Source organism: Cavia porcellus, unplaced genomic scaffold (genome assembly GCF_034190915.1).
Source record: "Cavia porcellus strain 051 isolate PalLab524CR breed Dunkin Hartley unplaced genomic scaffold, mCavPor4.1 scaffold_2, whole genome shotgun sequence".
NCBI classification, from domain to species: Eukaryota; Metazoa; Chordata; class Mammalia; order Rodentia; family Caviidae; genus Cavia; species Cavia porcellus.
The window spans coordinates 2,555,840-2,569,891 of record NW_026947485.1 but is presented as its reverse complement, the minus strand read 5'-3'; the positions used below and the strand labels follow the sequence as shown (position 1 = coordinate 2,569,891).

Sequence of the window (14,052 nt, the reverse complement as noted above, 5' to 3'; positions counted from 1 at the left end):
CTCGAGTTTGGCCTCCTGTCTCCTGCGGCTCCGGTCAGCCAGGGAGCCAATTCCCTATGCAGCCTTACTCAGACAGGTTGTCCCGGGCCTCTCTTGTCAAAGTATTTCTCCTTTCCACCCTTGAGGCTTCATGAGGATGTTTAGATATGAACCATAATGACATTTCTGAGATGCTTAACCAAGTCTATGAGAATGCATCTGAGTGAGAATTGCTGACTTCTAAGCTCATTCCTGAAAAGGAGACGGCAGGGTCCATCTCAAGTCAGCATCCGGATGAATAAGCACTAAGGCTGTCTGAATAAGGCCAGTGGAGCCAAGGCCCAGCATGCACCATTTTGGGAAGAGAGGCTGCAGATGCTAGACAGAGCTGTTGATTCCAGTATCAACTGAACTCAGCAATGACAGTGGATAGTCTGGTAGACACAGAAGCAGTAGGTCTATATCATTAATTTTTAAAGTTATGTACTTAAATAAGCTGCCTCACATCTCTTGGTTTGGCAAAAGAAATGAATAGGAGCTTCTGAATCAAGTCCTGGCAATTACATGTGCAATGTCCAGGCCACTTTCCATCCCTGAGGCAAAAGACCAGACACCCGAGATGTAAAAGACAGGGGGTGTATTCTGGCTCACAATCTTAGATCATAGCTGATGGGCTGCAAGGCAGAAACAGATTGAGAGAGGGCACCCTGGAACGAAAGCTCCTCAGCGTCCAACAGGCAGAGAGGGAGAGAAGGGGGAGGGGTGGGGCTCAGGGGTTCTGCCCCAGACCCTCCTCCAACCAAGCCCACATCCTAACAGCACTTGTGCTGCTACACTCATTGGGGTGAGCGCGCTGAGGGAACAGTGCCCACTCCCAGCCAATCAGCTTCCTGACCATGAAACTTTGGGGTATTCCTTAGATCCAAGCCATAGCATAGATAATATTTAACAACTTAGTGCTGTAGGCATAAAGACAGAGATGCAAACCTTTGCCTGCCCTAGTTAAAATTTTCAAGTAACTTGCACTAATCTATTCGTGTATACTTTTGTAAATGTGCATATGTAGGAATTTCTCTTTAATTGTATTTAGGAAAATTATGAAAATGTGTAATTATATATCAAATCCAAGAACCTCAAGAGCATAGAAAAATCATATTATAATGATAATACTAAAATATAATAGTAAAATAAAAAAAGGTTTTCAAAAAATTTAAATAACAAATGAATTTCAAACTAGTCTGAAAGACGCCATGGTTGCGCAAGTTAAAAGCAAGCATTTAAGAAATGATAGATTCTATGTAACAAAAGTGAAATGTTTAAAAAGGTTTTTGAAAGGGTTTTGGCCCAGACAGGACTCTGTAGCCAGGAAAGCCTCAACCAGAACCAGGAAGCTCCTATCTCCCGTCCCTGCCTAGGAATTTACCTGTGACTCCATCCTCCCCGCCCCTGGGAACTTACCTATGGTGCCAAACCTAGGACTAATGGGCTACCTGTGCATCCCTGATTCCCCCTTAGGTTCCACCCCAAAACGAGGCTACTTACATACCCCCAATGCCACGTGTCCACCAGGGAGAAAGCCAGACTCCAGTGGTGGGGGCGGGGGGCTGGTTATCTCTCTCCGTGTTCTCAGAATAAAAGGCCTCTTTTGTTTTATACTTCTCATCTTTTGGAAATAATCTATCAGTTTTATTCTCATCAGAAAAATTATTCTTCATTTATAAAATACTTGTCTAAAAAACTCAAGCCAATTTTATTTTGCTAAAACATTGAACCCATTGCTTACAGATGACTATATCCACAAAGCACACTGTAAACAAGCTGTTTCATGCCCTCCTGTGGCATGTTCCCTCTCACACAAATATCCAAGAGGAATCCATAATGTGTGGGATAGATAATATTTTTGCAGTGTTGTATTGTTACTTGCAATAATTACAGGATAATTTTTGAGACTCTTATGTGCTGAATTGATTTTTAGGAAATACCTGCTTATCTTTTTGACTAAAAATGCAGTATCAATTGTATTATATAAGTACTAATTTCTTTTTAATAACTTAAAAATTAGATTGTGAAAGAAAAACCACTGGGGCTAGAATACTTTTTACATTCCAGAGAGAGCTGAAGCACTAATGCGTCACTGACGTTGGTCCACTTTGGAGCTGGGTGAATTCCCTCCGAGAACAGGGCTGCACACAGGACAAGCTTACCATCATGAGGAGTGCAGGGAAGACTCTGATGAAGGAGAGAGGAGTTACAAAATGTTTGCTCCTGATAAATCTTAAATTTGGACATTATATATTATAATAAACGTTTTCTATAATTTTGTAGTCAGAATACATATTTTCCTTGATTTTATTAATCTGAGTGTTTTAATTAAAAGCATTATGTGTAACTATGAAACAGGATCACTTAGATTCTCAGGTGCTTCAGATTAGTATTTTATATTCAAATGATAGGTCAGCTTATAGGATATCAAATACATAGTGCTATTTGTTATAAATACTACAAAATAAATACAAAAACTAGTCTAGATTTAGCAGATTGAAAGGGAGAGAGAACAGGAGAATTGCATGAGGTGATAACATACAGAAATGGATATTGTTAGTTTACAATAAATGAGTTTTACGAGAGAATTTCAGTAGAGTGAATCGGGGCCCCTCCATGCCAGAGTCTGCGGTGCCCAAAGGTGTGAAGCCCCCTAAGTGGTCTAGGTTCTGCAGATGTGACTAATTAAAGGCTCTTGAGATGAAGGGTTCTGACTCATCCCCAGGGAGCACTGCATTCCTTTCCAAGTGTCTTTTTGAGAGACTGGTTGAGTGGGATTAGACACACTCACAGAAGCAGGGGGAGCGTTACCGAACTGCACTGCTGGATGAGAAGGCGGAGGGAGGTGCCGGCCACCAGGGAGGACACCTCCAGATGGGAACCAGGGAACGGGCTTCCCAGAGCCCAGCACAAGGCTGGCCTGCAGGGGTCTGACCCAGGCATGCAGGTGCGAACCCTGACTTGCGGGATGGTGAGGGACCCTGTTTCCTGGTCAGTCACCCTGGTGGTGGCAAGGAGTGGGGCAGATTTAGGAGCTGGACACCAGGACTGCAAGCTCAAAGACAACGGAAACATGGTAAAAGAATCTCAAGTACATGATGATGTAAAATCTAACGGGAGATAGAACTAAATACTACAACTAAAATAAGAGGAAACGTAGACTTCATATTATTTTCCTGTAAATGTAAAAATGGTTAGTGATTCTAAAGAAACAAAGGACTAGCACCTCACATTAAAACAAGGATAGCTTATAATGAGACAACCTCCAAAGGGATTCAAGAGGCGATGAAATAGAAATATTTCTCAGTGGATTGAAAATCAAATTAAGGCAAATGAAAAAATGTGATGTTTTCTGCTCTTAGGTTGGTAAAATCCCAAACACTCTTTTTTCTGATTACAGTTTAGGTTCTGGTAAATGCATCATGCAATCCTATGACTTAACTTCTAAAAGTTAGTCTTATGCAAGTCATGAGAATAATTTAAACAAAGTCACTTTCACTATTTATAGTAGACTTAATGAAGTGTAAGAAATGATCAGGTAAATAGAAATAGGAAAATTGCTTTATAATAATCACAAATTTATACAACAAAACGGTAAAAATCATGAACTATACTTTTTAAAAAAGTATAGTCAGTGATATCAGAAATACTTTTAGTGGTAAAATTTGGTGAAACTTGAATCTTTAAGAAAAAGTAGGTCTGGGTGTTTGTTTCCAGAGTAATGAGCTTGCTTTGTGCCCAAAGGGCCTGGGTTCAATGCCCAGCACCTCACATAGAGGAGAGAGAGAGAGAGAGAGAGAGAGAGAGAGAGAGAGAGAGAGAGAGAGAGAGAAACTATCACAACAGTGTGTTAAATTTTGTAGAAACTAAAACAAACCAATAAAACCTCTGTTAGAATGCACACTAAGAATCTAAGAGCAGCGCGGCATATTCTCCAAGTTTTATGGCAGTCAGTTCCAAACAGTGAGACCTGGTGATGCAGTATTACTTGCATCTCTAAGCTATCTATACTGAGAATTTATTACATTTTCAAACTTTAAAAATATAAATGCGCAGGTATTTCCCAAAAGATAAATATGTGCACGCCTATGTGTGCGGGTGTGTGTTTGTGCTCACGTCCACATATTCAGCATCGAGATACCTTCTTACATTTGTTCCACTCTCTTAATCAGATTTTCTAGGTTTTAGAAAAGTAGAAAAGAGCAATATTACAGAAGCAGCCTCTCTGCTCCCCACCCCTCGCTTCTCTCCCATTAACGGGTACGATGAGAGGCCACGCTACCATTTGCAGTTAGGAAAAAAAGATGAAGTTTCTGCACACAAAAAAGAAGTCATCGGTTAGAATGAGTGGGTGGGTAATAAGATAAACCCTTGGAATATTCTTAGTGAGCTGTTTGGCTGCCCTTCAGTAGCCAAGGGTTGAAGGAAATCAACTGTGAGATACAAAATAAACAATCGCTGCTTCCACAATTCTTGCAATGAACTCAGGGTGCCCCCAGCACACAGAAATACCCTCTGCTGGACACCCTGCCTGGCAGCTCCCCCGGAAGAGTCTGGAGGACCTAAGGGACCAAGGCCAGGTGGCCATGGCTCAGGGCTCCCGCGGGGAGCCTGGTGGAGCAGGACTCCACGTGAAGACTGCCCTCCTGGGCCCTCCCTGCGTCTCTACTATGGGTCGGGAAGTTTCCTGTCACCAGGTGACTGAGTGAGTCAATGGATGAGTGACCCTCACAGGCACCTGCCTTTCTCACTGCCGGTCAGTGGGAAGCCCCTCCGGGCTCTCTTTCCCAGGAATAATGACAGCCCGAGCTAAGTAAGTGCCATGGACTTGGGCCTTGTCCTGCGGCTGCCCCCCTTCAGTGCCTGGATTCCTCCTGCAGTGATGTCCAGCCTGTCCTTTAGCACAGCTGTTGACATCTTATCTAGGAAGAATGAGGAAAGTGGAATTGAAGAGTACTTCAGTCTTGACCAGGATTCTGAGAAATGGAGAGCCACAGAAACAGCCTGCTCCCGTGGGTCACCGCCGGCGGCCACTACGCCTCCCACAGGGACAGCCGGGGCCGGCACATAAGGTCACCACAACCCCGGCCTCCGGAGACACTGCAGGTACACACAAAGCTCCCCGAGAATGCCTCTCCACCTACGCTAAGGACAAGAGCTGCATTCTTCAGCCCAGTTATCTGGAAGAGGTAAAATATTTTTTCAGACATGTAATTCAATAAACAGAATGTCAGCGATTGTTTATAGTGCTAAAAGGATTTCGCTCAGCATTCCACCTCAAAACTTCACGCTTTGATCTCTCCCGCTCTCCTTTTTTAATTACACAGCATGTGCTGGGAGGGTCTCCAACGTGGAGAGATGAGAAAAAAGTTCCTAAGACCTTTCATAGTCTAGGGTCCCACTGTAGGGATGCGAGACTCCAAGGAACCGAAACACAGATTCTCCAAGTGGCCAGCTCTTCCCCGGGGGCAGAGGAGGGCACATGTTGGAGGACATTTGTGAACCAAGCTCCAGCCTCTCGGGGAAGGTCTGGTGGGGGAGTCCTGAGCACGCTCTGGGGAGTTGAGAGTGCACACCCCGCTTCTCTGGTCTTGCTGGGGCCTTGTGCTCTGGTGCCTGAGGCTCCAGGTTCATGCTTGGCTCCTCCTGGAGAGGTTGCAGGATCCAAGGAACCTTCAAGAGGCCAGTCCTAAGCCCACCCCCTTTATTGGCGCCTGCATACTGCAAGTCTTAGCCCAGTCTCGGGCAGGGAGTACTTGTTCTCTGAACAGCAGCCCAGAGGAGATAGAGAGGAGTTGGGGAAAGAGGGCCCTGGTGCCGGCACAGTCCAGTGCAGTTTACTTCTTTTTGCCAGGAGACTTGGGTATAATAAACACATCTGAGTCCCCCTTTGCCCATGGTTGTGGGTTATTTTTGCAGGCAGATAATTTTAACTTTTGTTTGCAGTGATAAAATGTCATTTTTAAGAAGTTTTTTTGCAGACAAAACCAAATGTTCAAGGATGTTTAGAAGGAGTGGCTCCGGGTCTCATGCGATGTAATGCAAGGAACTGGCGAGAAGGTCCTGCCTGGCTCCAGCTCCGACACAACGCGGGGTCCAGGACAGAGGGCAGGGCCCTGTGGCTGCTGCGGAAAGCCAGGCCGGCACCAAGCATGGAAGCTCCGTGTGTGAGGTGGAGTCAGAGAGGCTTGCACATTGCTCTGGTGACAGGAAACTTGTCTCTGGCTCTTGTGACTTTGCTTTTCCTTCTAACTGACTGATAGAAACATGAATAACTTCATTCCGCTTTACAAGCCTTCTTCATCAAAATTAGACTTCGTCACTTCAGCTGCTCCATTAAAGGAAAGGAACTCAGTCAGCTGCTCGCTGGTGATACTCCAGCTTCTCTGATGTCATTTTTACTGGAAAAAATAGGATGTAGTAATATAGAATTAAGCAGAAAAGGCTGTTTCTTATGTATCACATTGTTACTTAAAGATACACAAGAATTCATGCTTGGTTACTTTAAACTTTAATGCCTCTCTCTCTTTTTGCTTTCTGGATTAAAAGCAAAAACACCAACTGCATTTAACTGTTTAATTGCTTCCATTTTGTTTGGGAAACTTAACCTCAAGTTAACCTTCGTGGCTACTGTGCAAATCAAACTCCAGTGACTTCGGTGATCTGGGTCCCAGAATAATAAACTCTGTGGGCTTTGAGCCTCTTTCCCTGAGCCAGCAGCTCAGCAGCCTTCCACTTGTTTAAGTTTGCTGATTGACAATGAGCAGTCTCTCATCCACATCTGCGGGGCCACGTGAGGTCCACAGAGCCTGTCGGGTGTTGAGGAGGCTGAGGCGCTCACAGTGGGTTTAAAAAGTTGTTCTAAAGATGACATCTGGGAGGTGAGGGCTTGCTCAGGGGCCACTGTGGTATTTTAAACGCTGAAACAAGCTTGGTACTTCCCATTTTCACTTTAACCTGCCTCATGATTCAATCTAAACGGACACTTTGCTATTTTTAAATAATAGAAAATTTATTTAAGCAGTTACTTCAACCAACAAGTTGTTTGAAAATCCATGGCAAAGATTCGAGGGTTAAAGTCTTTCATTTTGATTTCATGTTTTGTTACAAAACCTTGGAGTAAAGACTCATGTACTAATGATGGACTATTTTCAGTTTGGTTTGCCAAAAACATAACAAAACCATAATGCCCATGTTCAGATCTAAAAGGATGTCCAGGGGCATTAATAATGCTTGATCCATGCAGGTGACAAGGTGGTGACAACATTTCCTCAGCCCAGTTTTCCCCCTGAGAGTCCCAGTAGGAGGTGCGTGCAGCCTCACCCGAGCTCTGCGAGCCACAGGAGCAATGTGCCTCGGGCTTCGCCGTGCTGTCAAGGCCTCAGTGAGCCCCCCAGTTTCTCCGTGCTGTGATCGTGGCTATCTTTGACCCCCCCATGCTGTGGTTGTGTGGGTTTCCAGGAGACTGGGGGAAAGGAAAAGTGTCATTTGCTGGTCCTCCGTGCTCCGCTGTGGAAGTGAGGAGGACAGCAGCCAGCTGGGCTTCCTGAGGGACGAGCAGAAGGCTGGAGCTGAAAGGGGCTGGTGTTCACGCAGACAGGAGGAGCGGAACCAGGGTGTGTGGTCAGTGTGTGCAGCAGGTCCTCATCTGTCCTCAAATGAAGACACCTATGCTGGTGACCACAGGGAGGGCGCCCTTGAGCCGGGGGCTGAATGGAGGAGGTTTCCTCTGAGTGGAGTGAACCATGCTCTGCCGAGCCTAGCCTGCCCGCACTCCTCACAGGCACGCCTGTGGGGGACTCACCCAGCCTCTTCACACCCAGCAGCCAGAGTGATCCACTCCATCCTGAAAACAATTGCAGCTTCCTGTTTCCTGGACTCCATAGGACTCTCAGTCCGGAATAAGGGAAGGTCTTTGGGCGAACCTCGGGGAAACCGGGGTTTCTTTTCCAGGTCTCATAAGTTGTTGATCAGATAATGTGGATTAATAAAATCAGGAAAGAGATTTAGGGACCCAAAATAAAAATAAACCAATAATAAAGGGTACAAAATTATTGAGATTGGAGAAACTTAACCCTAGTGTCCCGAGACATTTGATGACCTGTGTTTTTAATCGAGTGTATAACATGAGTAATTTTAAAGTTATATTCTACGATTCAGAGAAGCGACTCTCCTAGATACGTTACTGCATATTCAGCTGAGGCCAGGAAGAGAGCACCTGCTAGTGTGGACAGAAAGAAAACTGCTGCAAGAAACCCTCGCCCCGAATGCCATCATCCCAGGAAGGCTGTGGTGAATGTGAAGCGGGAAGGGAAACTGAGTCTGAGCGGCAGGCTGGCACTGGTGACAGTCACCGCTGAAGGGCAGCGCCACCTGGCTGGACCGTCCCCTGCCGGAGGCAGGATGGGCAGTCTGTCACCAGAGACAAAATTCCAAATGACTCCTATTCCTCTGGATTCAGGTGATCCATGGAAAAGCACAGAAAGGGGATTTTCTTCTAGATAGGATACTACATCTGCAGCTGCATAGCAACCAGAGAGCCTGATTCTGTCCGACGCGCTAGGGAAAGTGAGCACCCCGCACCCCTTCCTCAGCTGTTGGAGAAACCACTGTATTGGGGAAGTCTTTTCCTAAGGTTTGAATGACATTTGCCACTTAGTGGAAACCAAATTTCCATTCAAACACAAGAAAAGAAGTCCTTATCTAAACAGTAGTTCAGGATGGCATACTAATATTGAGTGTTTGATATTGCAAAGAATAAACTGTATTAGATGGTATAATATAAAATATGTTATTTGTTCTTCTATTATTTCAGAGATATTTTATGATGTAAATTATTTTAAAATGCAAAAATGTAAATTACATGGCTCTAAAAGTATTAGAATTCCTTTTGTGTTAGTGCCTTTGTGGACTGCTTTTTGCAAAGCCAATGTGTTTCTAAATGTAGTTTCTGCTAAAGAATTAAGTGACTTTCTACAACAGCAAACTACTCAGAAGATACTTACTAAGCACCTATCACAAGGGATGTGAGACACTCAGCCTCAGCCCTTATGGAATCTCCATTCTGGTGGAGAGAGAGTGCAGACAGATTATGCCACCTAGTTATCACTTATTTGCAACTTCAGTGAGAGTAGTTTTGTAGAGTAAGTATTTAAGAAATATACATATAGAATTTTATGCATGCACTTCTGCATGGTACTCATTTAGTTAGTCGTCGAGTTTCAGCGGGTCCACTACACATGCTGTGTTTATGGCACATGTATGTATATGTCTGCACATAATATGCAGACCCTTCCTTGTGAAATGAAGATGAGAAGGAAAAGCGGGTCTGGAGGGGCTTCTGGATACAGAAAAGCTGTGCGTGGAAAGTGACCGCCATGAACGACAGGACAGAGAGTTATGCCTCACGGGAGGAAATTGAAGCTGCAGGAGGGAAGGAGCGCGAGAGTGTGTGGTGTCTCCGAGAAGGAAGTGCCGGAGTCCAGAACAGTCTGGACAGGACTCTGCTGTGTAGAAGAAATAAAGCATCAAGTAACGAGCTGGTTATAGTTACCCTTCAGATGGCAGAATTTGGAAGAGTTCTTTGATGGTTGTTATTTCTCCATCCCAGCAGGAAGCTAAGCTACTGCTGAGAAGGAGAGGGAAGGACAGAGGCAAAGAGCCACCATGAAGAGCTGTGTCACTAGGGGATGCTGAGAGGCGTGGCCAGCACCAAGAGGAATCACAGGCAACCTGGTGGGGGGGACACTGGGTGCCACGAACCTGCACCATGAGAGGGTGTTCGCTGTGCTGTGATTTTCTCCAAGAGTCCTACTGGCAGCACACAGATGACAGGCTGCTTTCAATGATCCAGCAGTGGGCTTGGCAGAAAGATGAGAAAGAAGCTGAACTGAGTTGGAAAATGAGATATGCATGCAGTGATTTATAAGCTGAACAAGGAGCGTGGTGGAGAATGAGAGAAACGGGGACCAGTAAAAATGAGACGGGTGCTGTGTGGGGGGAATACAAGGAGTTAAACTTTTCTGTGCAAACAATTGGCAAGAGTAGGAAGGAAAGGACTGTGACAGTCACCAGACAGCCTCTGGTCCCAACCCTCCACCTCAGGACAAGGGCAGGTAAGACTCTGAGGCGCTGTCACACCACCCTGAGATCAGAGCAGCTGTGGCTGAGGGACACAGGTCCACAGAGAGAATTTTCAGGAAGTCACATGAAGTTATTTGAGGGGCAGCCGCACCCTCTGAGAATGGTAAGGAGGGCAGGCTCGAACAGTAGTCTGCACGTCCACAAGTTGAGGGGCTGTGGGGTAGGGCTTCCCCGAAATCTGACATCAGAGGATGACCCAGCATAGTCTGTGGTGGATTCTCAATAGCAGCCATCTCCCAAACATCCTCAGCCTAGACAGCTCCACTTAACAGCATGCGAAGTACTTGTCTCAGGAGGATGATTATACAATATAAATTTTCAAGTGCCAATTGACAAACCCTTATAAAGGAACATCCCGTGTGACTGCTGCCCAGTCACACTGTGAAACAGGCCAAGAAGCCTGCTCTGCTTCCTCCTGGTTGTTACCTACACAGCCACGCAGGGCAATGCTGAGCTGATGTTTCCCGTCACTCACTAGATTGTCTGCTTTTGTTTGCCTCCCAGAATAGTCTGGGGAGCACATGTGGAAAAAGACATTTATAAGGGGTCACGCTAGCGTGACTGGAGAAGTCACATTCACAGGCGATGAAGCAAAGTCTGGTAAGACTTCCTCTAAAAGGCCTACAGGTTTTGCTAAATTTTACTTTTTAAACTAGTGAAAGGTAGACTTGAGATGAGGCTCTAAAACTTTTCCCTAAAACTGGGGTTAAACTAGGTCTCTGTCATCAGGCAGAGGACTTGGGAATATTAAGTGTCTGGTTGCCTCGGTGAGTTTTCATCAATGGTCAGGTCTTGGCCTAAAGATGAGCTAACCAGCACTGGCACAACCTGGAGAAATAGTCACGTAGAGCATTTGTCACTGTGCCGGCATTTTTCACTAGCTGCATGAAAGGACATATGCTCCCCTTCCCTTCGGATCTTTCTGCTGGTGTTCAGTCTCCCACCATCATTTCAGAGGTGCCTTCCTGGAGGCCTAGAGAGGTGAGACTGGAGAAGCTCTGTCCTGTCTCCTGCTAGGGTTTCTGTCCACACTCTGGGCGGGGGTGACATTCACAGCCTATCCCCTTCAAAGGTTGCAGAGCTCAAATAGATGTGCCCATGGCGGGCACCCACAGCAGCATGAAGAAGCTTGAAACCTGGAGAGGTCTTTGCACTTACAGTCTTTGGTGAGCATCTCTGATTCTGGGTGTGTCCTTCTCGTTGGTCTAACCAAGAAAGTTTTAGATCCTGATGCCATCTCCTGTGCCCTTGTCTTATTTCTACTGAATGCAAACCTCCTGTGACTCTGCTTAGGCATACATTCCTCTCCAGTCTTCTGGCAAGCGTTGACTCTCCCAGTGACTAGAAGGAAAGATGGTGCACAGATCAGTGGCCACCCCGGAGAACTTCCAAAAATAAAGCAGAAACCGTCTGCGACACGGCCTTGATGTCTTCTGGTCCTTTAAACGGTTGCCAACTGGTAAAATAGGCAAGGCTTTAAAAATTTTAATGTCCTTTTACTCTGATGGAACATGAAACTATCTGGCTTGTGTCACTTTTTAATTCAGATTTATTGTATACCCAGAGCTGTGCAATCCTTTCCAACAGCACAGGAGTAAAATGTGATACACCATCGGTGCTGGGCAGCTTTTGAAGAGGATGTGGTGGGGGTGCGGGGAAGCCGCAGAGGTTCTCAAGTCTGTACCCTTGCGTCCCCACATTTGTAAAAAGAGATGCAGAGGGAGCAGGCAGACAACTTCCGTTCATGGGCAGTGACTCGTGGTGGAGGGTGGAAGCTGGAGCTTTCCCACAGGACACTAACCATGCATGAGGCTTGGTAAAGGAAGCTCCCACAGAGGGCTGGTTCACTGTGTTTCATGATACAACTTCTCTCACTCCCCCAAAGCAACCTTGACCATGAACTCATCCAATGCAGAGAACTGATCACCATTCTGAGACTCAGGGGATTTTGGACATTTTAAAGCCATGATTTGCAATTATTGTTTTCTCTAAAAATAATTGTTTTTAGGAAGACAACACAAAAGCCTGTAAGCATCTGTCTGAAAGCACTCGCATTAACTACAGCAATCAAGTATTGCGGGGTGCTTGCCAGACCATGTCCATGGCCAGTGCTGGTGGCGATGCGGGGGTTACCATGGTCCCAGTGGCCGTGGTGGAAAACACACGTGGCTCTTGAGTTCAGAGGACCCGAGGGGACTGCGGTAACTTCATCCCCTTTCCACACACTGTGAGACAGCATATGGTTAGCATCCTTTTTCGGTGTTATTTTTAAACTTGTTTATGAGACACAAATGAAAAATATTCCAAGCCCTGTGCCGACTCCTCTCCCTGGATGGAGACGCTGCGGTGAAGGACAGGGCGCTGCTTGCAGTTTGACTGTCAGACAGCGTTTCGCCTCTCTTGGGAAAAATGAATGGACACTGGGGAAACTGAGTCCCAAACTGGCGGTTTATCAGAGTGCTCCCGTCCTTCTCCCCCGGGGTCTCCCGTGACACAGGTATTCCAGCCCTAGACAGCTAGGATAGTTAGTTGAAAAGGAGATTTAAAGAACTGTCAGAAATCACTCGGAGAAGGAAAGTGTCTCCGTGATTTTCCATGAATCGAGTGGTGACAAGGGAGTATCATTTTCTGACTAACTTCACTTCTGACTCCACAGCATCGAGCGCCTGGCCTCCTCCACCACATGAAGTATTTATTAAGGGGGGGGGGAGCGGAAGGAGGTAACAAATGTCAGACACTCGTCAAAAACAGGCTGGGCACTTTATTTATTTATTTTTTAAAATCTAGTCTCCCCTGGAGTTCTTGAGATCTGTAATGAGTAACCCGCCTGTGGGTTCAAATCTAGTGCAAAGCTGGTTTAACCTGCTACCTGTTTAGAGGCTTTGAAACTTCCCCTGGGGACTAGAAAATGGGTCCTGTGACACAATGTTAAGTGTAGCTGGGCTACATTTACCTGGGCTCCCTTTACCCTTCCTCGGTACCCATTTATAATTTGGTGCAATGACATCAGGTAACATTTAAAGTATTACGATGCACAACACGTGAGCACTCCGTGTGACACTCACGTTGTTTGCTTAGGGCACTGTGTGTGTCCCCTCTGAAGCGCCCAGGCCCTGGGACTGTAGGGTGTCCCAGCAGGAGTTAAGCAGAGCCTGCTGGACTTTCCTAGCCCAGCCCACCAGCTGTGTGTGCAGCAGCTCTCCTTAAATGAAACTGAAAGGCAGGAAGGACCCAGAACGAAGTTTTATAAATACACTCATTTTGCTTGTGCTTATTTGGAGTAAAAAAGACAGTGTATTTATAACATGTGAAGCAAATGGCTTAGACGGAATGAATATTGTGACTCCATCAACTTAATGAACCAGTACAAGAAAAACATGTGAAGAAAATGATGGAAAAATTTTCTTTCGACGTGGACACGTGAAGCAGAATGGTGTTCCATTTCGTGCGTCCCGTACCTGTGTCTTTCTGTGATAACTTGAATGCGACTGCGGACACTGTGGGCCTGCCTGACAGCAGAAGAACCGTCCCTGGACCTCTGACAGCCAGAGCCCAGCTCGTGTCCGACTTCCTTCCGGCCCGTGCCTCCCTGTGCTTCACGCCCGGCCCGCACGGTCTCGGGTGGGTCCTTCGTGGGCGTCCGTGGGTGGGAGAGGACTTGGGCCCTCAGACTCACCCCTGGCCACAGGTTCCGGCCTTGCTGATGCAAGTGGCGTGAATTCGCCTTGTTTCCTGCTCGTGAGGCTTCCAGAGATGGATGTGCGGTAATGTGATGTCCCACCAGGCTTTTGGGGAATTTTTTGCCCCCATGCAAAAGTTCAAGGGAAAGAGAAAATGTGGCCTAGTAATCCGAAGAAAGATTTATGTGCTGTGTTTTGAGAAGATAAT

At 46.1% G+C, this 14,052-nt stretch overlaps 1 protein-coding gene across 3 annotated transcripts in view; it reads right to left on the bottom strand.

Annotated features, from left to right (window-relative positions):
* Sema3a (semaphorin 3A) overlaps positions 1-14,052 on the bottom strand; it is a 427,345-nt gene that overhangs the window by 233,199 nt on the left and 180,094 nt on the right. Inside the window, exon 1 of one of the 3 annotated variants that reach the window (XM_063237422.1) lies at positions 11,323-11,476. The exons of the other annotated variants lie outside the window; for them this stretch is intronic. Coding sequence (XP_063093492.1) covers positions 11,323-11,461 — 139 coding nt within the window. The 5' untranslated portion in view covers positions 11,462-11,476. Of the gene's footprint in view, positions 1-11,322; positions 11,477-14,052 lie in introns of those variants that run through there. 3 annotated transcript variants of the gene reach the window in all.